At 43.4% G+C, this 27,600-nt stretch overlaps 1 protein-coding gene across 1 annotated transcript in view; it reads right to left on the bottom strand.

Annotated features, from left to right (window-relative positions):
• Window positions 1-27,600, bottom strand: part of ANO10 (anoctamin 10) — a 138,705-nt gene that overhangs the window by 58,596 nt on the left and 52,509 nt on the right. The window contains exons 10-13 of the mRNA XM_087712906.1: window positions 22,232-22,414; window positions 21,225-21,416; window positions 18,337-18,465; window positions 7,375-7,491 (exon numbers count right to left, since the gene is read on the bottom strand). Of these exons, the coding sequence (XP_087569032.1) occupies window positions 7,375-7,491; window positions 18,337-18,465; window positions 21,225-21,416; window positions 22,232-22,414 (621 nt within the window). The remainder of the gene's footprint in view (window positions 1-7,374; window positions 7,492-18,336; window positions 18,466-21,224; window positions 21,417-22,231; window positions 22,415-27,600) is intronic.

The following is a 27,600-nucleotide window of genomic DNA, read 5'->3' as shown; positions in this document are numbered from 1 at the left end:
CTCAGAATGACTCATCAACCTCCATTCGCTGGCGCGCCAAGTACACACAAGACAGTCAGCTTCCATCCTGACCTTGGTCCGTTTGTTGGGCAAGATGGTGTTGTGTATAGGGATAGTGCCCTGGGCCGTCTTCATTCCTGAACTTTACAATGGGTTCTCATTCCCTATCAATGACAACACATGAGCAACTCCTTAAGGACTGTTCCTCTGTCACCAGGACTTCATCTATCCCTACGGTGGTGGCTGTCTCCAGCCCTACAGCGTGGAAATGAGTTTATACAGTTGGGGGGCGCTGATGAACTCCAAGCTGGTGCAGGGTCGTTGGACAATCTCAGACCTATGCGACAACATCAACTGGCTGGAACTGAAGGCAGCTCGCCTGGCCCTCCTACACTTCCGGGACTCTATTGTCGATTGTCATGTGCTCCTCCTGACAGACAACGTAGCTACGAAGGCCCACATAAACCATCAGGGGAGCACGCACTCCAAATGTCTCTGGCTGGAGGCTCTGAAGCTTGGCTCCTGGTTGGAGAAGCACCTGGCATCAATAACATCAGATCACATCTCGGGCACAGCCAACCATCAGGCAGATTGGCTGAGCCGTGCAACAGTCAACCACGGGGAGTGACAGCTGCTACCCAAGCTGTTCCAAAGAATTGGTCATCGCTTCAGCACACCGCTGGTGGACTTGTTCGTGAGCCCCGCAGACACACAACTGCCGCGGTTGTTCTCCTGCCTTCCAGCCCGGAATGCAGAAAGGACAGATGCCCTTAGGAGCAGATGGCCACCAGACCTACTCTATACCTTTCCCCCTCTCCCACAAATCCCGAGGACCCTAAGAAGGGTAGTGGTAGAGAGGCACACATTATCCTGCTAGCACCATATTGGCCCAGACAGCCTTGGTTCACGGACCTTCTCCAACAGTCCATCTCTCCCCCATGGAGGATTCCTCAGGAGGAGATCGCCCTGTGCCAGGGGGACCTAATCCATCCGGGGCTCCAGTGGCTCCACTTGACTACCTGGCACTTGAGCGGTGCCTCCTGAGGGACCCAAACCTTCAGCCAAGATCATAACGACTATCAAGGCATCCCGATGGCCGTCGACCACTCGGATTTATAATTCCACATGATCGGCATTTGTCAATTGGTGCAGGACGCTTAACATCCCTCCAACCGAGGCTTCAGTAGCCCAGGTCCTCGACTTTCTGCAGAAGGGTTTGGACGAGGGCCTGGCCCATAGTACTCTGCATCGCCAAATAGCGGCCCTGTCTTCGGTTTTGGCTGGGGATGACCATTTCCCTTTATCTCAGTTTCCCCTGGTCAAGAGATTCCTAAAGGGCAGAGCTAACCTCCGTCTGCCCCCCAGTTCATCAGTTCCCCACATGGGACCTACTCTTAGTACTCAGTGCTCTAACAGGGGATCCGTTCAAACCGCCGAGAACAGTACACTTGAGATTTATATCCCTAAAGGTAGCGTTCCTTATCGCCGTCACATCGGTGAGGCAGATTTCTGAGCTGAGAGCTCTGTCATCTAAGGATGACCTCTGCCGATTCCATCAGGATAGGGTGGTCCTTCATCTGGACCCAGCCTTCCTCCCAAAGGTCAATTCCTTCTTCCATAGAGCGCAGGAGGTCATTCTTTCTAATTTTTTCCCAGCCCCCTTTCATGAGAGGGAACGCCTTTAGCATCGGCTAGACGTCTGCCGCGCACTGTGCATTTATCTAAGGCGTGCAGCAGGTCTTTGTCAATTAGAGGCTCTTTTCATTTCCTTCCAACCCAGTTCCTTGGGGGCCAGGGTCTCCTCTGCCACAATTGGCAGGTGGTTAAGGCAGGCTATCTTTGCCGCCTATGCAGCCTTAGGTCATTCTCTTTCAGGGATTACGGCCCATTCCACGTGGAGCACCGCCACTACGGCAGCGTGGGCCACCAGAGCCTCATTCGAGGACATTTGCCAGGTGTCCCCAACTTCCTTTATCCAGCCTATCATCTGGATATTTTTGCATCAGCGGGGGCGTCCTTTGGATGCAGGGTTCTCCAACAAGTGGCAACCGCCCCTTCCTTGGGATATTAATTCCCTCCCTGGGACCTAGCTTGGATACGTCCCTGCTGTAGTTCCTCCTGCCATCTCTACTGGAAAAAGAATGTTGGTCCTTACCTGAACGTATCTTTTCAGTAGAATGGTGGGAGGGGCTACATCCCTCCCTTGTTCAGCAATACATACCTAGTCAGGAAGGGTGAAGGGGGGTGGGGTGATATGTTCTTTGTTGTGTTTTACAGCATGGCTCCACCCCTCTCTTGCCAAGTGGCTTTGGTAGATGTGAGCTCTGTGGCGGTCCTGCAACGGGACAGACAGATGGATGGGGGGGGGGGTCCCCCCAAAATCTTGTCTTCCCTGAACATCAAGTCAGCTCATCTGGGATGGGGGTTGGTCAGCAGAGGCGGCAGAGGCCTCCAGCCTTGCAATCCTACGTAGGGAAGGCGGAGGTTTGTGGACTCTATCATATTGCCAAAGAGGTGCTTGAGAAATATTTAAATAAAACAATTCACTTTATAGATCAATCATATTCTAAAGATGTTATAAAAGAAGAGCAAGAGTAACAAACCACTCAATTAATTGGAAGAAAGATGAGTAATTCAGAGATGCAAATACAGTATATCACAGAAGTACACCCCCTCATATTTTGTAAATATTTAAGTATATCTTTTCATATGACAACACTGAAGAAATGACACTTGGCTACAATGTAAAGTAGTGAACATACAGCTTGAATAACAGTGTAAATGTGCTGTCCCCTCAAAATAACGCAACATTAATGTCTTGCAATTGCTGGCAAGAGGTACTTAAATATTTACAAAATGTGAGGGGTGTATATGTAAAAAAGTTACTAAACAACTGAGACAGCTTCACAAGTATCTGATGGTGTAAAGGACTTTATTATCATCTTTATTATGATTATTATTATCTTTATTGATGATGGTTTTAATACAAGCCTTCCAGTGTAAGTGAAAGTAAAATTCCAAGTAAATCTACAACTCTCAAGAGAACAAGTTTGTGAATTTTTCTTTATGAATACTAACAAGTTTGAGAATCTTTTGAAAAAGTAGAATTTTATACTTATTTAATAGATATTCCAGAGAAGAAAAAGATTTTATTTTATGAGGATAAGAATAAGAGAGTGGCTTAAATTTAATGCCTTATTGTAGTTAGGATGGATTTTTACTATTCTGATATACGTAATTGAAGGAAAGCTCCAATGTAGTTTTGTGTTTATAAAATTGGTTTGGAAATGGGTCTTTTCTTTTTTTACCTTTATCTATAATGCTTTATATATAATTCCTAAAGTTTGTAAAATAATATTAAAAGAGAATATGAAAGTACGTATGTTAAGAGGAAGTTAAGAAAGGATGTGCTAAAATGTTTTGATTTTAGAAATATTTTCAAAGAATAATTTAGAGTTTTAAAATGCAGGGTTAGAAAAGTTTTTTTCCCTTTAAGGTTAAAGAATCTGAAAGAGGGTAGTGCATTTTATTAAAAATGTCAACAAAAATATTTTTAATATTTAATAACTTAGAATAGTCTAATTCTTAGAATATCAGCCTATCTCATGAACATTTGGTGTTCTTGCCCAAAGGAATCACAATAATTTAGACGAGAATATGAAACTGTATGCAATTTAGCATTTCAATCTTTGCCATTTAGATTTGTGGAGTGTTAGTACCATGTTATAATGCCTTTGTAAGACCATACTTGTAATATTGCATCCAGTTTTGATCGCTATGATATAACAAAGATGTTGAAACTCTAGAAAGAGTGCAGAGAAGAGCAACAAAGATAATTTTTAACTTTATTTATCATTATTTATCAACTTTATCATTCACAAGGAACATGTCTGACATAGTGTCCATAAATTCAATATTGCTGATCTCTGGATTATGAGAAGGGATAAAAATAACAAGTTTTTAATTATGAGGGAATGATTCATATAAAAGAAAAAGTACTGAAAGATTACTGCAGTCTAAAATGTATTAAAACAATTTGTGTTTAACAATTAAGGTTTAATTGAAGCAGGTTTGTATGTCTGTTGTATAATCGTGTGTGTGTGTGTGTGTGTTTGTGTTTGTGTGTGTGTATACATGTCTATCTGTCTGTCTATCTCTACCTACCTACCTGTTGTGATTCAGCAGAAGTTTGCTGTGAGTTGAGTCGGGATGCAGGAATAACAATGCAGCTGGGGCTCGTTAGTGTGATCTTCTGAAGATAAAAGGACTGATGGTTGCGGAAGTCAATGTTCATCGTTCATCGGTCGTGGTTTGTTTGTGAGAGACACCTGGATAAGTGATTTACTTTCTGTAACCCTGATTCAAGGAGACACTTGGAGAAGTGATTTGCTTTGTAAGAGATCTTTGTTTTTGCATTCTGTTATCTTCTTGCCAGAGACTTTATTTATGTTTATTTTTGGGCTCGCAGCCAGCGTGAGCCGAGACTGATAAAGTTATTTCTTTTTAAGTTTGTCTGCCTGTCGTCTTTGAACGAGCGAAGAAAGGGGGACAGAACAGATTGACTTCTGCCAAAACAAGCCTCCATTTGATTAATTATGGAGCAATTAATTGCTGAAAATAGGCAAATGGCTCAACAGATATCAGTGTTGGCGGACCAATTTACACAGCTGCAGAGAGCTGCAAACAACATCCCCCCCAGCCAAGGAGGAAGTGCCCAGTAGCCATGCCAGATAAATATGATGGGAGTCTGGCCATGTTTACTGCGTTTCTGGGACAATGCCAGCTGTTCCTGAGTCTGAGAGCAGAGGACTTTCCCACTGACCGGACGAAGGTGGGATTCATTATCAGTTTGCTCTCAGGCACAGCTGCCCGTTGGCTACCCCCTTGTTAACTCAGCCGAGCCCTTTGTTGGATGACTTCCAGGGCTTTTGTCAGTACTTTAAATGGATGTTTGAAGATCCTATCAAGGGGGAAACACCAGCTAGAAGTCTGAAGTCACTGCAGCAGGGGAGTGGTTCATTGCAAGACTAGGTTAATGAATTCAGGCTGCGTAGCCAGGATTCCACGTGGAATGAACCAGCTCTAATGGACACGTTCCAGGATGGTTTGTCAGAGGCCTTGCAGGATGAACTGGTGAGGGTGGACAGGCCACCAACGTTCGATGCGTTGGTCCATTTGTGCCTCCAGATAGACGCCTGGCTGCAGAGGCGAAGGCCTCGCCGTGCATTCCAGGAGACTACCAGCATGCCGGTTCAGCAAGGGACTGCAGTGGACTGGGAGGAGCCCATGGAGTTGGATGCTGTCAGACCTTGAGTGTCACGTACTGAGATGGACAGACGACGTGCTGAGGGATTGTGCTCCTACTGTGGGGAACATGGACACCCGGCAGGGAGTTGCCCCAAGAAGAACAGAAGGGTTGCATAGACTGCAGCCGTCCCTCAGTAAGGATTCAAGGAGACACTTGGAGAAGTGATTTGCTTTGTAAGATATCTTTGTTTTTGCATTCTGTTATCTTCTTGCCAGAGACTTTATTTATGTTTATTTTTGGGCTCGCAGCCAGCGTGAGCCGAGGCTGATAAAGTTATTTCCTTTTAAGTCTGTCTGCCTGTCGTCTTTGAACGAGCGAAGAAGGGGGGACAGAACACCTACCTATCTATCATCTGCATTTATCCTCAATGAATACATACATTCACACAGAATAAAAAGAATCATTTTTGCATGGTATGTAAACTACTGTCTAATTACTATTTCTTCTCATTAACTGCATATGAGAGAAGCAAAATTCAACTTCAGCACATTAGATTCAAGCTTTACTTGGATTGTGTGTTTTGGGAAGACATTGACAGAAACACATACCACACACTGCATACATGTAGATCAAATACAATCTTAATATTTGCCATACAATAACATTTTTTCTGTAACATAACTGATCATACTGAAGATGAGAGCTAAAATGGGAGAAATGTGAGTATTATATTAGATGTTTATGATATTCTTTTGTCCTATATAATGAAGATTTTGTTGGATTAGCCATATTGTTACAGTGGTGGCATACATGACAGTGCCACAATAAATATTTAATAAAAATAGCTAAGAAAATCAATGGGACATTTTCTAACAATCAAAAGAAAAGTTAATGGGAAGGAATGTGGCATCAAATGCAATTTTTCATTGAATGAATCTTTATATGGAAAATACCATACTACTTTTGACCTATTAAGAATATCTTACATGCCAAATGTCATTAGCAATAAGAATAGTATTTAGACATATAACACTCTATAGTGCTTTACTGAGTGATTTACAGAGTCTGCATATTGACCCCAACAATTTGGGTCCTGAGTTTACCAACCTCGGAAGGATGGAAAGCTGAGTCAACCTTGAGCCGGTCAGGACTCAACTCCTGGCTGTGAGCAGTCAGTCTGCAACACTGCATTCTAACCACTGCACCACCACAGCTCTTATTAATTAACATTAAAACTCTTAATATTGCTTATTAATGTGCTCTACATGGGGCTGCCCTTGAAGAGCATCCGGCGACTTCAGCTAGTACAGAACGCGGCCGCGCGAGTGATTGTGGGTGCACCTCGGTTCACCCGCATAACACCTATCCTCCGCGAGCTGCGCTGGCTACCTGTCGATCTCCGGATGCGCTTCAAGGTGCTATTAGTCACCCATAAAGCCCTACATGGCAGTGGATCTGGATACTTGAGAGACCGCCTTCTGCCAATTACATCCCTGCGACCAATAAGATCACATAGATTAGGCCTCCTCCGTATTCCATCGGCCAGCCAGTGTCGGCTGGCAACTACAAGGAGGAGGGCCTTCTCAGTAGTAGCCCCGACCCTTTGGAACGAGCTCCCCGTGGAGATTCGCACCCTCTCCACCGTCCAGGCCTTCCGCATAGCCCTTAAGAACTGGCTCGCCCGTCAGGCCTGGGGACAAGGATAGTTACCCCTCCCGAATGATGAATGTATGTTGTTTACTATTTTATTATATGTCTCTATCTTAACGTCTGTATTCCCCCTCCCCGATTTTATGTGAGCCGCCCTGAGTCCCCTCAGGGAAAAGGGCGGCCTACAAATATTAATAAAATCTAACAAAAAAAAAAAATCTAACAAAATTAATGTTATATTAGGATTATCGTGGGGACATATACATGTACACCTACAGACATGTACACAGATATACATTATAGATTAAGATTATTATTTAAAAATTAAAAATTGAACAGCTGTGACTAACATATATTTTTAAACAAATGGGTAATTGTCACATAATTTAATTAATTAAGAAAAACAATATATAAGAATCTCAAATTAAAAACAATATAGTTTTCTGCATTTGTCTTGCCAGTATCAGAGTCCTTACCTGTTGCTTCAGTGCTTCCAAAGATTCAAATTCTAGTCTTGCCAATTTTATCTGAATATCTTGGGGTTTGTCAGCAATCACATACGACATAAGAAACTTCACTGCTAGGGCTAAATGCTGAAAAAAAGTAGATGAATAAAATAGCATTCAGGGATAAGATCTTAATATCTTGGTGCTGAAATATTTTTTCTTTAGTTCAACAGCTAATAATCATAATTTGAAGAACTATGTTTCTGGGATACTTGTAGAAAGAAGAAAAAATTCTCTATGGCAGATTCCTTTTGATATTCAAACAGAAGCCTATATAATAATAATAATAAATTTTTTCTATTCAATTTGTCTGTTCAGTTGGAGACTGATTGGACAAGTCCTTGCAGTTTCCTTGGTAATGCTTTTACAGAAGTGGTTTGCCCTTTTCTCCTGAGAGAAAGTGACTAGCCCAACGTTACCCAGCTATCTTTGTGACTAAGGTGGAACTAGAACTCATGCACTCCTAGTTTTTAGTCTTAACCAGTACATCAAACTGGCTCTGAAATAATACAATTATTTATTAATAAATAATAAAAATGTTCAAGTAGTAGGCTGTGATGATAGCAAAGTTTTCACATAAGGGCAAATAATCCCAAATAACTATTGTACAATTATAGTTTTAAAAGCAGAAATTTTTACAGTATATACATTCAAAATCAAATTCTAAAAATCTGGCGTTGTGGCTTGTGGGTTCAAGTTGCATGAAACACAATTCACATATGTTATGGATTTTGAGCTTTCATTTCCCTTACTATTATCAGAATATAAAGCTACAATAAGATAAATATGATGTAATGATACTATGGAAATATTATTAATAATTACAGTATAAAAATAAATTTAAATTAATTGTACAGCCACCCTCTCAATAAATGACACTAGATGGTAAATTATTAAATAAAAACAATTACAAACATTAATATTCATAGTAGCCAAGAAAACATCAATAGAATGGGGTCTTTTCATACTCTCAACCCCTGGCCTGAGCAGAAAACCAGGGGAAAGTTCAGGTCCATCCTAATCTCTGCTATAGCACCTAAAAGAATGAATGTAAGGCTATAGAACACTTTGTAATTCTCAGAAGTCTCTCCACTACCATTATTTGTTTTTAATTCTAATGTTTCCTGATAACTGGATGAAATCCTATTCTAATTTATATTAGAATAAAGGAAAATACAAAACCACATACTCCCCTGCAATAAGGTCTATTAGGACTGAATTTAAACATTTTAAAAGTCAACAGTAACAAAATAACAGGATCTCTCTTCCAGAGGAAGCCCATGCTTTACTTAACAGCCATCCTGACTTCCAACTGTACTGAATAGACTTCACTATGGTCGTAACTCAAGGACTATCTGTATCTCTGGACCCATTTTCAGTTTTTGATTTTGCATTGAGCTCTTTAACAGCCTGGTCCTCAAATAAGGCATTTCCAGGATACATATATAATTGCTCAATTATCTGCTTGCATTAATGTATGATTGCTTGCTATTTTCCAGTAAACTGTTTAAAATCAAGCCAGCATATGAATATTTAGTGTGAACTGGGACATTAAGCATGTAAACCGTATATGCAATCTAAATCTCTCATTACACAACAAATACATAAACATTTTCAAGTTCAAGCACAGAAGTAGAAATAATTTATTTAGATCATATTATAACTGAAGGAGAAATAACTTCTTTAGATCATATAACAAATGTTAGAAAATGTATGCATTTTATAATTGATGAAGAATATGTGCCGATGAAATGTATTTGAATATTAGTAGCTTGAGTTGGTAGTTAGGTTGTTGGTTTGAGCTCCAAGCTTGACAATTTCAGTACAATCGTTTCATCACCATTCGAGGAAACATCATCAGTGTGCTTTGAATTCGATTTGAATTCGAGGTTCGAGGTTCATTTTATTTATATGCCGCCCTATTCCCAGCGGGACTCAGGGTGGCGCACAAACCCAAGGAGGGGAAGGGAAACACAAAAACTACAACAACAAAAATACAGGGCATTTAAAACAACCAACAGCCACACGATTTGAGAGGGGAAGGGAACTTATCGACCCCAGGCCTGCCGACACAGCCAGATTTTAATGGCTTTTCAGAAGGCCTGGAGAGAGGTGAGGGTCCGAATCTCTGCGGGGAGCTCGTTCCAAAGGGCCGGAGCCGCCACAGAGAAGGCCCTCCCCCGGGTAGTGGCCAGATGACATTGGCTAGTAGACGGAACCCAGAGGAGGCCTAATCTGTGTGATCTAATGGGTCTTTGGGAGGTAATTGGCAGCAGGCGGTCTCTCAAGTACCCAGGTCCAATACCATGAAGAGCTTTATAAGTGACGACTAACACCTTGAAGCGTATCCGGAGACCAATCGGTAACCAGTGCAGCTCACGGAGGATAGGTGTACCGAGGTGCACCCACAATCGCTCGCGCGGCTGCATTCTGGACGAGCTGAAGTCTCCGAATGCTCTTCAAGGGCTGCCCCATGTAGAGCGCATTGCAGTAGTCCAGTCTTGAGGTCACGAGGGCATGAGTGACTGTTGCGAGTGCCTCCTGGTTCAGGTAGGGATGCAATTGGTGCACCAGGCGAACCTGGGCAAATGCCCCCCTGGTCACAGCCGACAAATGATGTTCTAAGGTCAGCTGTGGGTCCAAGAGGACTCCCAAATTGCGAACCCTGTCTGAGGGGTGTAAAATTTCACCCCCCAGCCTGAGTGATGGAGTACTAACCAAATTTTTGGGAGGGAAACACAACAGCCACTCGGTCTTGTCTGGATTGAGCGCAAGCTTGTTAACCCCCATCCAGACCCTGACAGCCTCCAGGCACTGGCACATCATGTCAACTGCTTCACTGAATTGGCACGGGGCGGACAGATACAACTGGGTATTGTCCGCGTACTGATGGTATTTTATCCTGTGCCGCCGAATGATCTCACCCAACGGCTTCATGTAGATGTTAAACAGGAGGGGGGACAGGACCGAACCCTGTGGAACCCCATATTTCAGGGGCCTAGGGGTCGACCTCTGCCCCCTGACCAACATCGACTGCGACCTGTCCGAGAGGTAGGAGGCGAACCACCGAAGAATGGTGCCTCCCACTCCCACCTCTCTGTCGCAGAAGGATACCATGGTCGATGGTATCGAAGGCTGCTGAGAGGTCAAGAAGCACTAGGACGGAGGCATGACCTCCATCTCTGGCTCTCCAGAGATCATCGGTCAGTGCGACCAAAGCAGTTTCCGTGCTGAAGCCAGGCCTGAATTCAGACTGAAAGGGATCCAGATAATCGGCTTCATCCAAGGACCGTCGGAGCTGAAAGGCCACCACTTTCTCAACAACCTTCCCAACAAAGGGGAGGTTGGAGACTGGACGGTAGTTATTCAAAATGGCTGGATCCAGAGATGGCTTCTTCAGGAGGGGTTTCACCACCACTGTCTTCAATGGCGGAGGAAAGAAGCCCTCCCGAAGGGAGGCATTCACCATCGCCTGGATCCAGCCCAATTGTGCTTGTTGATCAGAACACTGGTCTTTAAATACCTTTTTATTTGATGCAAATTAGTGTGGATGTTGTTTGCTTGACTACTGCTGAGTCATGGTCTGACTTTGGACTGTTTTGATTGGCTGGCTGTTGTTATTGAGGCATGGTCTTTGGTTTTAAGTACTCTGATGAAAAATTAGTGTTGTTTGTTTGGATACTTCTGAGTCATGGTCTGGTTTCAGACTGTTTGATTTGCTAATTGTTGTGGTTGAGATGTGGTCTGATTTCTTGTAAACTGATGGGTTATGGTTTTGTTATGGCGTAGTGGTGGTTGTTTGTTCGATTTAAATGCTATCTTCACCATGGCGGTTGATGCAGTTCTTTCATTCTCAGCAATTGGTAACCAGATTGATGTCAATATGTCTGTTTATTGACTTGTTGGTGGAAAAACAGGCTTCAAGGAATTTTCTCCTTGATTTTGCTTGGGTTACAACTGTGGTCCCCGTTAGGTCAAATCTCTGTCCTTCTGAATCTTCGTGGATGTGCCTATATATGTGCCTATATATTATTACCATTACTGCAGTTGCCGTCATAAATACATGCAATATCCATTTTACTGACTTCCTGGTAATTTTCAGGCTTAAATGTTTGTAAAACAACCTAGTATTCTAGGAGCAAATTAATATGTGAAATAACATCTGTCTCAAAGGAAACCACATATAACCAATCATTGAGCCAGTGCTATATTTTGAGTACATTGTCAATTATTTTTTGAATCCAATAATTTCCTCTTTTAAAGATGCATAATTGTCCAGTGGAAGTGAAGCAATAATTTTTGTTTTATAAATAAAAATGTTCTTCTATTAATGTTTAGATACCAGACATCTCTTTATCTAATTCACTGTATTCTTACAACAATTTATAGACTTGTTAAATCCATTAAAGGTAGAGAAAGCCAAAATATTTATGGCTACCAGCCTACACTTTTATGTCAGCAAGTATTTTAAAGGAAAACACTGCACTTTGGGGCAAATAGTACCTAGTGCTCCTCAAATAACAAAAAATCCTTTTTTAATCTTATTAAATTTTCTATATTCTATCTCCACTAGATCCACCAACAAAAGAAATGCTTTGCCAATTTCCTTTTCAACATTAATTAGCACAACTGGAGGAATTAAATATACCGCAAACTGTCTCTCTCTTTTAGCTAATGGAAGGAGAAGGGAAATCCTACATTTGTAATTGGTATCAAACATGTTGATTCTAGGAAGGCCCATGAAGACAAGTTCCAGGAAGAAAAAAGTGCTTTTCTAAATAATTTCTTGAATTAAAAAAAAGTGGTGGTATATATACAATTTTAAAACAATGCATTCAACTTCTAAAAATATTTTAGGAATGTATAGAGAGAGTTGTAAGATAATTAGAAAAAGGACAGGAAAAACAAAACAAAACCCATTAACAAAACAAGAAGCTATATTGGTAAAAAAGAAAGAAAAGAAAACATTCAACTATTTGAAGTAGGAAACTTATAAGTTTCATTAATTAAAATAACTTTCTATGAGAATCCTGGGGATGTTCACTAGAGGAATAAGGCTCTTCAGTACAAACTTATTGCAAGGTCTCCAACCTAATAAAAGATGGGCAAGACTGAAGTGTAATAGAATGAGACATTATATCTAACATTAAATATGGCTTTATTTTTCAGAGAAAACCTCTCATATTTATTTTTCATCTATAATTCGAGGTCAAAACAAACTAATTCTACTATATAGAGACATAGGTAAAGAACAGAGAAGGCTGAAACTAATGGTAATAGGAAGCAGTTATTAACCTAGAGCGGGGGTTGGCAACCTGCGGCTCCGGAGCTGCATGTGGCTCTTTGGGCCCTCTGGTGTGGCTCCAGGTCAGATGATCCTACCCCTGGCTGGCCCCACCCCTCGCCGTCCCCTCCCAGTCACTCTTGCTTGGCCTGAGAAGACAAGGGTGATGGTGGGGGATGGAGAAGCAGCTGGAGCGGATTCTCCGGTGCCTCACTGTTGCTTGAGCTTTTTCCAGCCCTTGTTGGTGCCGGGTGTGCTTTAGTTGCTTGGGGAGACGCGCAACCTGCTCTCTGCTCCCTGAGACACTGGTGACCGATGCTGGCCTCACTAACATGAGGACTGGCTGGGTGGGGAATGGGATCCGGGAGGACAGGACTACAGAAAGGGGGATGCACCCAGCCATGGCTTTAAAACGTGTATGGGGGACTTTTGCCGCCTGGAGGATGCTTTTCAATGAAAGCCGTGCGTGTGTGTGTATGTGTGTGTGTGACAACACCCTGAACAGTGCCAAGGCTGGGAGGGTGTACAGAAGTGGGGAGACCCTCCTCAAGCGAGCGCACATGCACAGCCCACAGATGCTTTTGGCCTAGGCTGGCCGTTCGTTTGAGGAGTGTTCTCCCGCTTGTGCACACCCTCCCAACCTCACCATAGCCAGCCAGGGTGGGCGAGAAGAGAAGGAGGGGGAGGAGAAGGAGGGTTGCAAGAGCCTTAGTGCAGGAGCAAAGCGGCTCTGTACTTGACTTCGCGCCACATTTGTGCTCAAGGCAGCCTTCACCTCCCGCCACTTCGGACTGGAGCTTGTGCCTGCTGTACTCAGCTGAAGGGGGGGGGCTACACAAGATGATGGCCAGAGCCTTAGCGCAGGAGCATTTGCGCTCAAGGCATCCCTCACCTCCTGCTGCACAAGGGGGGAGGGGAGATGAGGGAGAGAAAAGGGAATTCTCCCCTTTTCTCTCTCTCATCTCTATCTTTCGCACGCGGGTGCACCCAAACAAACAGGATCCTGGGCTGGGATCACCGCAGTGGCAATTGCGATTCCTCCTCACGCAGCTGCCACTGTGCGCTCAGGTGAGTAGGTGTGGAGGAAAGCCAGAGCTCTTCCCTTTCTGTATTTGGGGGCTGAAGCAGCAGCTTCTCCCTTCCTGAGCCACACGAAGTGGACTGCTGCTGGTGCTGAGCAGCCCACGAAGGATGTGGAATCGCAAAAAGAAAGAAAGAAAGAAAGAAAGAAAGAAAGAAAGAAAGAAAGAAAGAGGGAGGGAGGGAGGGAGGAAAAAGAGAAAAACAAAAATAAATGGGAGGGAGGGAGAGGGAGAGAGACCCACAGAAAACATTGGGAGCTACAAAACCTGGGTAAGCGTGGCTGGGGTGTTTGTCATATGACTGGGGGGGAGTGACATTGAGTTGGCTATGGCCACTCAGATTTTGTGTTTTCTTTTCTGTGGGAAATGGGTCCAAATACCTCTTGTTTAAGATTGCAGACCCCTGACCTAGAATAAACTGTTTAGGTATAATATAACAAATGTTACATAGGCTACAATAAACTGGGATATGGAAACTGGAGGTAGGGGTTGCAAGATGGAAAATAAACTGAAATGAAATGGATTGCATGATGACAGCACACTTAGCAAATGCCAGTGAAAATGTTAATTATTATGAAAGAAGGAAAACAACTGTGAAGTGAAATAAGAATGGGAAGTGAAATAAGAATGGGAAGGGACTAGAGAGAAATGGTAAATGGGTATTATAAGCATGGAGCTGAGGGAATAAAGGAGCTATAGTTACAGTCAAGTAGCAGCTGGATCAATTTGATTCTTTCTTTTTTTCTATTGAATTTATTATGAATTATATTCCAGTACATTAATTTGTAAAAAATCACATTTCCAAAGGGACATGAAAGTCTCTAAGCCAATCGTTTTCAACCTGTGGTCTGCAGATCCCTTGTGGGGGGAGAGGGCTGTAATGTCATCATAGGGGGCATGCGGAGACTTAAAGAAATGTTATGGTTTAAATCTTGAGTTCAGTCTTGGGGTTCCATGGCTATGGTCCCTAGCCATAAAGAGTATTTAAGGGGGGTCTGTGATGAAGAAAAGGTTGAGAAACACTGCTCTAGGTTATGGAATATTATTCAGATTTATGATAAGTGTAGATTAGTTTATTAATGACTACTTAGTGACTCCATAGTCCACATGTACTTATGAAACTAAGGATTGATTTTACTAAATAGTTAAGTTTCACTGAACATTTTGCAGTGATTACTTTTGGGTAAATATGGACATAATTGTATTACTCAGTTTTGTATTGCGTTATTTTACTTCAGAATATTTTTTATAAATTCTATTAATGTTTTCATTTGACATTCAAAGTATTACAGTTCATGGAAGACAAGAATTCAATTAAGTAGCAACTTGTATATTCACATGCCCCCTCGTGGTAGAACTCAATCAATTTATTAAGATGAATGAGCCAAGGACAATGCTAGTGAGTGCATCCGTTAAATTTTTCTATGGAAACATATTGAAATAATTATTATGAAGTTAAGATTAATCACTTTATAACAAACATTTTGTAAGAACAATTTCTAAATATATTATCTAAACATAACAGATCAACAATTTTGTTCAGTATAAGGTTTAGAAAAATTTATAAAATACTTTTAATTAGGCTTTTTTACTCAAGCAGCATATAATTAATGATTTTGAATCAGGTTTGGAAAAGTAATGGCAGTTACTTTACACAACCCCCTTAAATTAGAAAACTAGTTATTTTTTTATCTTCATAAAATTCCATGCGGTTTTTCTTTAACCACAGATTAAAGTTGGTGAATTTTAATCTTGTAAAATGCCAAGGGTCACTTGTGAGAAAGTAATATAAATAAAAACAAATAAAATAATCTACCGTGTTTCCCCAAAAATAAGACAGGGTCTTATTTTTTTAGACCCACGAAATATGGCCTTGGGCTTATTATAGGGGAGGGCTTATTATTTTCTGGGGCAGGCAAGAACGAGGCACGCCTTTTACCTTTCCAACTCCATCGCATTCCTTGCCATTGTGTCCAGGGAAGCCGCTGGTAAAAAAATCCTTCTCACGAGTTCTATCAAACTTCTTGAAGTCGCGAGAAGGGTTTCTTTTCTTTTTTTTTAACCTGGGGCTTCCCTGAACTCAATGGTGAGGAACGCAACGGAGCTGGAAAGGTAAGAGACGCGCCTCGCAGCCCAACACTGCCCACCTCGCCCCAATGGTAAAGGTAGCCTGCCTGGTTCCCTTCCCCGCTGCCCCTTTAGCGAGGGATGGCAGGTGGTGGGGGAGAAGCGAGACGTGACTCTTACCAGTTCAGCCCCGCTGCGTTCCTAGCCCATTTGTCCAGTGAAGCCACTTGTAAAAAATACCTTGCAAGTTGAACTCATGAGGAGTTTTTTTATGAAAGGGCAAGGAACGCAATGGAGCTGTCAGTCTCCCGTAGCACTAGGACATGCATCTCGCTTCTCCCCCCCCCCACTGCTACCCCTCACTAAAGGGACATTGGGGAAGGGAAGCAGCCAGGCCCGCCGTTATCATTGGGGCTTGGTGGGAGGAACGCAGAGGAACTGTCAGTCTTGTAGCGCTAGGATGCGCACCTTGTTTCTCTCCCCCCGTCACCTGCCACCCCTCCCTAAAGGGGTGGCGGGGAACGGAACCAGGCAGGCTGCCTTTACCATTGGGGCGAGGTGGGCGGTGTTGGGCCACGAGGCGCGCCTCTTATTTTTCCAGGTCTGTCATGTTCCTCGCCCTTTTGTCCAGTGAATCCCCTTGTAAAAAAAAACCTCATGAGTTCAACTCACGAGGTTTTTTTTACAAGTGGCTTCACTGGAGGAATGGACAAGGAACGCACCAGGGCTGAACAGGTAAGAGGCACACCTCACTTCTCCCCCCCACCTGCCACCCTTCACTAAAGGGGCAGTGGGGAACGGAACCAGGCAGGCTGCCTTTACCATTGGGGCGAGGTGGGCGGTTTTGGGCCACGAGGTGCGCCTCTTACTTTTCCAGGTCTGTCGTGTTCCTCGCCCTTTTGTCCCAGGAATCCCCTTGTAAAAAAAACCTCATGAGTTCAACTCACAAGTTTTTTTTTACAAGGGGCTTCAATGGACAGAAGGGCGAGGAATGCAGCAGAGCTGTCAGTCTGGTAGTGCTAGGACGTGCACCTCGCTTTTCTCTCCCCCCCCTCACCTGCCACCCCTCGCTAAAGGGGCGGTGGGGAAGGGAACCAGGCAGGCTGCCTTTACCATTGAGGTGGGGTGGGAACAGGCAGGAGGGAGTGATCACATTGCTCGCCTGCAGCTCTTTTTATGGCAGGCCCTCTTTTTGCCCTGGAAGCTGTACCAATAGGTGGTACAGTGGTAATGGTAGGGACCAGTTGCACATGCACTTAAATAGTTGGGGGGCGGGCTTATTTTCAGGGGAGGGCTTATTATGGCACATGCTCTGAAAAGCCCAATTGGGCTTATTAGCAGGGTGTGTCTTATTTTTGGGGAAACACGGTTTTTCCATTCATAGTCTACACAATTGATCGTCTTATAAAGAAATGATTTCTTAGTTTTTCATATGCATGGTTATTTTGATCTAGAGATTCATTTTTAGAAGTGGGAAGAGAACCCAGCAACTTTAAATTTGGAAAAGAAAACTTGGCCCCAGAACATGATATAAAGATATATGAGACTGAAACTTGAGAGACTCCTAATGGGGACCCATACCATCATATATGGCAAATGAACAAAAATAGTTTTATTCCTATTGATAAATATATTTAAAAGTACAATTGGAAATGATCTCAATTTCCAAACTCTCATCTTTCTGTTCTTTGCTAAACCTAGCCTTAGCTTCATCAGTATATATTTTGCTCAGAAATTGATGGCTGTTTGTGGGATTGGGCCATGTGGCCCAGTAACAAAAAGGCCTGTCCCTCTTCTCTACCCCGACCTACTGAGTTCTGGAGATGAAAAGGTAGGTGATAGGGGTGGGATGGGGAAGAGTATATAGAATCCAGTAGCATGGCAAACAAGGCCAATGCCTGTGGGAATCTGGACAGGCAGGGTGGGAGAGGGGAATAGGCAGGGTGCTGCAGCTTCTCTGAAGTCAGTCTTAAAGATAAACAACCACAGGTGTGTTGCAGTAGATGTAACTTCAAGACATAATTACCTTTGGGGGGGGGGCGCGGTATCATAACTTTGAACAGTCCTTAAATGATTGGTCGTAAGTTGACGACTACCTATAGTTGATTGTGGATGTAAATTCTTATCTCTGCCAACAATTGCTCTTAGCCTTGCTTCCTTGTCTTTTCTTAGTCGGATATAATAAACAGCAAGGTGGGGGGAATGAAGAAATGATGTTTTCAACAATACCCCTTTTGCATTTACCTATCTTGCCTTTATAACTGTCCTTCATAAACCAAATTCATGAGTCTCCTCTATCAAGATAAAGTGTGTGCTTTCTATAACCAACTCATATTTTACAGCAGAGATGTAATATGGTACAAAGGGATTGCTAACGTATTAAAACATTAACACAACTTTCAGGATTAATTGATTGCCAAGATAAAGGTAGTCAAGAAATTATATGTAAGACATAGTAACTTTTTCTGAAATATAAGAAATATTTAAACCTTGACTTACCTCTGCCAACACTACAATTATGATAAGTTCAGATTTGGAATCTGGGAAGAGTGCATTTACTTGCGGTGACATGCCAATTAGGATACAGTTTGTAATAACTGAGATTACAGTCATAGTTTGAAAAGCCATCTAAAAGAACCAAGGAAATAAAAAATAAATAAAATGTATTAACTACAATCACATTATATTCTGATACTCTGTTTAATATTCATTGGCACCTACAACTGGATAAGAATCTGCATAATTTCAGCAATGATACATTTACCGTATTTTTCTGAGTATAAGATGCTCTAGAGTATAAGACATACCTTAGTTTTGGGGAGGAAAATAAGAAAAAAATATTCTGCCTCTTTCTACCAGCATCCATCGGTATTCATCTGGCTAGCATGCTTAGCCTGATTCAGCTCAAGCAGCTGATTAGTGGGTGGATCGGCCTCCTGGAATACCCCCCTATCAGCTGAACCCAGAGGTGGACTTTAGCAACAGGTTTGCTGGTTGTGAGCACGTACTCTAGTTGTCATATCAAAAACAACCACTTCATAAACACATGGCACAACATAGGAGAACAAACCTATCAGAACAAATTTCAGCTGGCCATCTGCATTTAGAAGACAAATACCAACCTTTTGAAGACAGCAAAGTTCACATTTTGGACAGAGAGGACTGCTGGTTTGAAAGAGGTGTCAAAGATGCCATCTATGTCAAAACTGAACAGCCCTCTCTCAACAGGGGGAGTGTTATGACATTATATATCTCCAGTCAACACACAGTTCTTTCGGCAGTTCCATTTGCACTATTCAGGTGACCATGAGAACACAGATAAACCTCCAAATGACCTCAACAACTCTCTAAAAGAATGCAAATGACCAGCTGCCTGCAAGGAATATAAATCCTTCAATTCCCACCATTCATTCCCACCAGTGGTGGGTATCAAAAAAATTTGGAACCTACTCTGTGGGTATGGCCTCTTTTCTGGGAGTGGCTTGCCGGCCATGTGTTTTCTTTCTTTCTTTATCTCTCTCTCTCTTTCTCTCTCTCTCTTTCCTTCCTTTTGTCTCTCTGTCCCTTTTTTCTTTTTTTCTTTCATCTCTCTCACTCTTTTTCTTTCTTTTTTTCTTTATTCCTTTCTTTCTTTTTCTCTCTGTGTGAGTTTGTGTTTGTGTGTGTGTGTTTGTGTGTGTGTCTTTGCCTCTCTCTCCTTCCCCCCTCCCTCTCTCTGTGTCTCTCTATGTGATTCTCTCTGTCTGTTTGTCTGTCTCTCTGTGTGTGTGTATCTCTCTCCTCCCTCCCTCCCTGTGTCTGTCTCTCATTCCCTCTATCTCTCTGTGCCTCTGTCTGTCTGTCTGTCTCTATCACACATACACATAGACACACAAACAGATACACACATACATACTGGGGTCACCTTGTTGAGTGTTCCAATCACATTTGAAACACTCAACAACTGGCATGTATTCATGGTTTTTTGCAGCATTCTGCAGACATCGGAGCAAAATATATGGTTAAAAGTATCTGGCAGCAGCGTTCTTCCCTGGTGGGCTCCGCAGAACATCCCAAAACCAATGCCATCACATCTGCTCTCTTTGGGGACAGGTCCTCTCCAAAAGGACGAGGCCCCGCTGGTCCCCCTCACGTTCCTGGTGTTCCAGCCACAGCCCCATGCCGTGGAGCAACTCCAGAGCCCATCTTTGATCCCCGTGGAAAACATATGCGCGCACACACAGCCTGCACAATTGCAGGCTTGGAGAGTGAAGCCTCTGCACAAGCCCGGGCGAATGAGAACAAGTTCTGAAGGCTCCAGGATGAGGGACGCAATCTTCGCCACGGGCCAGTAAAGCTTCGTCCACCAGAGGCAGCAGGACCAAAGCCCCTCTCCCAACTGGCCCTTCCTCCCTCTGAGGGCGAGGGACCTGGCTGCCCCACTGCCTCTGGCTTCCTTCCGAGAGTCTCCACTCTCCAGGGCTGTAATTGTGCAGGCTGTGTGTGCGCGCTTATGTTTTCCACAGGGGTGACGGATGGGCTCCGGAATCACTCTATGCCTTGGAAAACATAGGAGTGCACGGGCAGCGGGGCAGCCAGGACAAGGGCAACCCGCACGGCTTGTTCAAACAGCAAAAGAAGGGACAGGAGAGGATTTTGGCTGTTTGAAAAGCCCCGCTTGGAACTCCTCTCCTGTTCCTTTTTTTGCTATCTTTACATGCAGTGCTGGTCGCACTCCCTTGTCTTTCATAGCCACCTCGTTTCCAATTGGGGTGGGGATCCATGGAGAGGGACGGAAAAAAATTGATTTCTTCCCCCCTCCCCCAATTGGAAACGAGGTGACTGTGAAAGAAAAGGGAGCGCAACCCGCACAGCTTGTTCAAACAGCAAAAGAAGGGACAGAAGAGGAGTTTGGCTGTTTGAAAAGCCCCACTTGGAACTCCTCTCCTGTTCTTTCTTTTGCTGTCTGTATATGCAGTGTGGGTCGCACTTCCTTCTCTTTCATAGCCACCTTGTTTCCAATTGGGGTGGGGATCCATGGAGAGGGACAAAAAAGATCAATTTCTCCCCCCCCCCCATTGGAAATGAGGCGGCTTGAAAGACAAGGGAGCGCCACCAAAAGACCTTCCCGGAGTTGCTTTTCTGAGCCGGGTATACAGGGCCAGGGGCGGGGCAGGCGTTCCGGAACTTACTTCCGGGTCCATTGACCAGCCAGTTCGCAAGGACCGGCAGCAACCCACCCCTGATTCCCATCATCCAGAAGCTTCTTGGATGAGAAATGGAATGTCTGCAAAAAAAACTTAAGAAAGTCCAGTTGCCTCTTAAAAAATATGTTATGTTTGACTTAATCTTCTCAATGCTAATAATATCTATAAAGTTTAGAAAACATAATTATTTACATGAATTACCTGCCATACACCTATATTTGCAGCAGGCTCTGAAAATGGGCGTTTAAAAACACTGCACATTTTTAAGGCATCGGAATACATCTCAGTGATGTTGTTTAGCACAGCAAAAATAGCAGCCAAAGGGTAGACGCATGAAAAAAGGCTCACATAACCAAATTGTAAAAACAACTCCAAATAATCATCAAAAGTACCCTGAAAAGAAAGACAATATTTTATTAATAATTTTCAAATAAGAAGCAGCTTTACAACACCTGGCAAATTTATGTACATGGCTAATTAATTAAAAAGATGAAAGTGGACAATAGGATTAAAATGAGAGTATTCATTCTAAATTATTGCTGTTTGAAGTCTAATTAATCATATTTATGTAATCATTTCACATGAAACAAGAGTTTCAAGACATTGTTGCATAAGAAAAGGTGTACATCTAACTATGAGTCACCCATTTTGATAATTTTATTTCCTAAAGTACAGCTACATTCAACATAATTTCTATACCACATATATTACATTACTATCATTATTGCTAAACATAACCCTAAATTAAATACTCTTAAAAGCTAATGACAAAAATAGGCTGATCCCCAAAAGTTTTTCCATTAATGACAGCCATTTCCCAAAGGGGAAAAAATTAAAGAAACAAAAGGAAAACTGACAAGTATTACAAGTGGAATAGTCAAATCTGGATTCACGAGGACATGTATTAAATTTTACTTGATAGGTATATACAAGACATGTAAACTTAGAAAAGCAGGTAAACTAGATGGAATTTTGGATTAAAATTGTGTACATTATTATATTCTAACTGAATTCTCTTGGCATATTAAAATCCAAGTATTTTCATAATCTACAGTTCATAAAATAGACTACCTTTAGGCACAATTAACACAAACATGTCCAAGTATTTTTTTATAAAGATATATGTTTATATCATTTTGGCAATCACTGACTGAATAAACTTGAATTAAATCTAATAGGATTAGAAGAAAGGAGATAGCATAATTTACCAAGTAAGTATCCATTCCTTTTTCCATATTAACTTGTTCAAATAAGGACATGTCAGTATCTATTTCCAGTGCTTTCACCTTTTTCTCTACTGTTTTATTCCTTCTTTTTTGTAGCCAATAAGGCAGTGCAGCTTCCACAAACTGATTAAGGACTTGTGAAGTTATTAGTAAAGTTGCCAAGCTCTTTAAGAAAATTTTAAAAAACCAAAATTAAACAGTGCTTCAACATATTTTATGTGTGATTTTAAAAAAAATCCATTGCTTTTAAAGTGTTGTTAACAGTCCAAAATTACATTTGCAGGTGGGCAGCCATATGTATCGATTTAATAAATAAACAGATCTTTAGCATTGGTGATATATTTATAACCAATAAAGGATCAAGTGAATTCCAACAAACGGTGCTGATATAAACATTTAAGCATATATTGTATTACCATATTTTTCGGAGTATAAGATGCACCTTTTTCCCTCAAAAAAGAGGCTGAAAATCTGGGTGCATCTTATACACTGAATACAGCATTTTTTGCCTCCCAAAACCCCGTCCCCTTCACCAAAATGGCTGTGCATAGCCTTTAGGTGCCTTGCAGACTGCTCCTGGGGGCGTGGGAAGGGCAAAAATCAGCAAAAAATGGCCAATTTTTTACTCAATTTTGCCCCCCACAGCCCCCAGGAGCACTAAAGGCTATGCATGCCCATTTTTTTTGACCAAAAAGGGCTCATTTTCACAAAAAAATGTGTTTTTTGCTCGTTTTGGGGGGGCACCCCGCAGGAGCACTCTACAAGCCTCCTACAAGACTATTCATGCCCTTTTTTGGAAAAAACATTCATGTTTTTGGGAGGTTTGCAGAGTGCAAAACCTTTTTTTAAAAATTGGCCTCTTCAAAACCTTGGTGTGTCTTATACTCCAGTGCATCTTATACTCTGAAAAATATGGTAATCCAGATTTTTGTATTGAGGTTGATATCAGAGATGTGTGTAACAATAATTATATAAATAATTCATTTGCAGTCCTGGTATCAATTACCTTTCAGAAGCCTTACTGAATTAAACATTCTCTGCACAAAATTGTCAGTTAGAAGATAATTTTAAAAATGCTTCAAGTTCAAATATTATTACTGCAAAATTTTCTTGTAAGCAAGAAAATTCTATTAAATACTTTTACTGCTTCGCCCCCATTCATGACACTTCTGAAGTCTGAAATGCAAATATATATTTTTTAAAAATATATTTTATGAAGGCATTGAATCCTATGTTAATGTACTATGACAGAAATGATCTTAGCAAATCTTAGTTTATAAACAGGAGTGCTGCCAAAATGGGCTTTGGTCGTTACCTGATACGCTCTTTCTCCGAACGGTGAAGACAGCAGCCAGAATGGGTTGTCTCTGTCCAGTGACCAATTGGACTGAGTCTATAGCTATGACATCACTGGTACCACTGGTGACTCCTCCCAGCTTTAATGAAGGTAGATCTGTAGACTGACGCATGGTGCTAATCACAAGAATAGATAACACTCTCACGCTCTCCTCCATTATCCCCCAACCTATTCAAGTCAAAAAATCAGTAAAAAGAGTCCCAGAATAAAGTCAGCTAAGGATGGGGCTGCCTGTTGTCTCCACCGTCCAGAGAACAGGCATATCAGGTAAGGACCAAGGCCCATTCTCCCCAGTTGGTGGAGACAGCAGCCAGAATGGGACATACCAAAGCTTGCCCATAGAGTTAAGGGTGGGTAGATGACTGGCATGAAGCCAAATGTTCAGCTCTGACTTTTTGAAGTACCCTCCTGCCAACAGCAGCATCTGCTTATGCATATCTGTCTAGTCTATAATGGTTGATGAATGAAGATAGTGAAGACCATGTAGCCGCTTTGCAAATTTTCTCCATGGAAATTTGGGTAGACCATGCTGCCGAGGCAGCTGCGCTGCATGTTGAATGCGCTGTCACATGAGGTGGGAAAGGTAGTTCAAGAACTCCATATGTTTTCAAGATGCAGGACCGGATCCAGCGTCCGACAGACTTGGAAGAGACTTTGGCACCCATGTTAGTTTGATGAAAAGAAAGAAACAAGGCCTCCAAGCACTGGAAGGAAGCAGTTCTCGAGATGTAGATGTGGAATGTGCGGCTTGTGCCATTTGCGCTAAACTCTATGCGCAGAGGAAAGACAAAAATTGGGGAGGACGATCGCCTGGGGCCTGTGAAATCTACTATTGACTTTTGGGATGAAAGCTGGCTCAAGTCGAAGCACCACCCTGTCCTCATGGAAAATACAAAGGTCTTGTCTAGTGGACAGGGCTGCAATTTTAGAGATGTGGCATGCAAAGGTAATTGCCACCAAAAAGCCGACCTTCAGGGACAGGTACCTCATGCAGATGGTGCCAAGTGGCTCAAAGGGGGATTTAGTGAGAGCATCCAGAACTCTGTCCAGGTCCCAGGTGGGCACTATGCATGGTAGGAGGGCTGATGTTGGCCACTCACCTGAGAAATCAAGTCACTAATGGATGGTGAGAGTGAGTCTCGGAGAATGGAGATATGAGAACCAATGCTAGTGCAGCCACTTGTCCTTTTAGGGTGTTGATAGAAAGTCCAGAGTCCAGTCCTTGCTGGAGGAAGTCCAAGATTGCTGGAACTGATGCTAAGGTTGGGACAATATCGTGACTGTTGCATCAGGTGTGGAAGGCCCTCCAGGTGGCATTATATAGATACGATTGGTTGAGGTGTGCCTGGAGGCTTGGAGAGTCTGAATGACCCTTGCAGAGAGGTTCACCACAGCTAGGGCTGTCCGCTCAATCTCCAAGGGGTCAACTGTATCCACAGTGGGTCAGGATGGACGAGCGAGCTTTGTGTCAGGGTGGCTTTGTGCAGGGGGATCCGCCACAGAGGGGCCACCAAGAGGTTGTCCAAGTCCGTGAACAATGGCCTGCATGGCCAGTGAGGGCTAGAAGAATGAGCTCAGCCCGCTCCTTGATCATCTTGCTGATGACCCTCTGAACCATCACAAGTGTATAGTAGCCCCCGCCCCCCGTCCACCTGCAATGGAGATCATCTATCCCTGCTGACCCGGGGCCCAAGGTGGGCAGCTTGTTGTTGAGAGGTGCAGGACGCAGTCTTTCTCTCCCCAGACCGTCTCTCCAGTCTGCAGCAGATGGCTGGACAGGTGAAAAGGAGCCGCAGAACATCTCTACTCTGTCTCTCCCAACTGCTGGAGAAGATGGTCTCCTGCTTCAGCATTGTCCCCTGGTCCAGACTGCACAGCCGGAAACTGCAGTGGTTCCTATTGCCATTCCAAAGAGCCAACACAAGCTGTTCACCAAGACTTATCACATTACTAACAGAGGTAACCAGGTCCCTGGGGTGGTGGCTCTCTCCAAAAGTAGCCCAGGGGTCTTCCTTCCAGGAACCATCCTGAATCATGGTCACCATGGATGCCACCCTCGCGGTTTGGGGGGCCCATCTCCTCTCTCAAATGACACAGAGCACCTGGTCTCCTTGCGAGAGAAAACACTGGCTTGAGCTGCGAGCTGTTCATCTAGTGCTCAAGCAGTTCCGAGACCTTGGGACAAACTCACATGTGCTAGTCCTCATGGACAATATAATAATGAAAGCACATATAAACCAGCAAGGGGACACATGGTCCCCTGCTCTGATGGACAAGGTGAATCGCCTGGACACCTGGGTGGAACATCATCTATTGTCTCTCCACACGGAACACATCAGCGGGGTGGACAATGTCCCGGCAGACTGGCTGAGTCGATCCCAAGTCGATCACGCAGGATGGAGCATAACACCTTAGCTGTCCCTCAAACTGACCAACAGGTTTGGCGTTCCAGTGATAGACCTGTTCTCCATGTTTATGGAGAACCCGTGTTCCCTAAGTATTGACAGACTGGCCTGGAGATCCCTGCATGCCTGGTGTGCTGACCTGTATCAGCACATCATCAAGGTAGCACTGTAGTCTGATGGACTGGGCATGAAGATGGACTGCTATTGTTTCTAATATCTTGGTGAACACTCTCGGCGCAATGTTCGGCCAAACGGGAGCACCTTGTACTGGTAGTGCTTTGATGCATAGCAGAAACGTAGGTACTGTCTGTGGGCAGGCAGTATATGGGATATGGATGTATGCCTCCATTAAGTCCACCGATGTTAGGTGGTCACCCTCCTTGATCCCTTCCAGAATTGTTTGGAGGCAAAGCATTTTGAACCTGCAGTATTTGATATACAGATTCAGAGTCTTTAGGTCAAGGATTGCTCTCCACCCCCCTGATCTTTTGGGACAACAAACAGTTGTGAGTAAAACCCTTGACCTACCTGATTCAGAGGGACCGATTGAATTGCCTGGATCTCCATCAGGTGTTGGATGGCTTGTTCCATCAGGAGCCTGCGAGATGCTTCCCAAGAAGCAGCACAAGGGAGAAAAAGCATCGGGGGGGGGGGGAAGAGAAATTCCAACAACAGGCTAATACAATACAATACAATTTTATTGTATTTAGGTTCACTGGTCCGTGGTTATGGCTGTCCACCGATCGGCAAAGGCTGACAGGCAACCCCCTATTGGGAGACCATCCAGATAGTCACTTCTGACGTCTGAATGGTCGGTTGGAAGAGCCCTTAAAAGGTTTCTTGGGAGGGAGACATTTATTTCCCTTCCCAAATCTGTCCTGAGGTTGGTAGGACTACCTGAAGTTTAATTGGCATTGGGGATGAGAGGCATAGAACCCCCCATCCTCTCCCCAAAAGGGAGATCTGTGGTATGAGGGAGCAGATTTATTTTCAGGTTTCCAAAAAAGGGAAGGCAGGACCTTGCGCTTGTCGTGAGATTCCACCTGGAGGGGTTCTAACAGAGCCCCAAAAAGTTTTTCTCCCTCAAATAGAGCTGAAGCCAGCTTCCACTGTTTCTGGTAGAAACAGAAGAAGCCATGTCTTTAGATGAAAATCTGACTGAATTGAGGGAGGCGTCAGCCGCAAATTCCATGGCAGCTTTAATTTTGTTGAGGTCACTATGGGTCCTAGTATCAGAAGGGGGAAGCCGTTCCTGGATCTGTTTGATCCAGAGAATGGCAGCTCTGCTGAAAAAGGAAGCAGAGATAGATGATCTAACTGCCCAGGCCGAAGCCTGGTGCCCTTTGACCAGCATTTGCTCTGAATGCATCTTCAGGCTTCAAAACTCCCTCTGGGGCCCCTGTCAGAACCGAGGAGAAGGACAGGGCCGCCACAGGGATGGGATTTCCAGGAACTGAGCAAGCTCTTGCCCCACATTGTAGAGCCTCCTGTCCAGAGAATTAGGGAGGGGATCCGATCCCGGGGAACCCCATTGTCTTTGGACCAGATCCAAAAATAATTTGGTAGAGGGGATGACTTCTTTTACCACG

The sequence above is a fragment of the Thamnophis sirtalis genome, unplaced genomic scaffold (genome assembly GCF_051295495.1).
Source record: "Thamnophis sirtalis isolate CommonGarterSnake01/CBP01778 unplaced genomic scaffold, rThaSir2_p1.2 scaffold_4, whole genome shotgun sequence".
NCBI classification, from domain to species: domain Eukaryota; kingdom Metazoa; phylum Chordata; class Lepidosauria; order Squamata; family Natricidae; genus Thamnophis; species Thamnophis sirtalis.
This window is presented reverse-complemented; position numbering and strand designations above follow the sequence as displayed.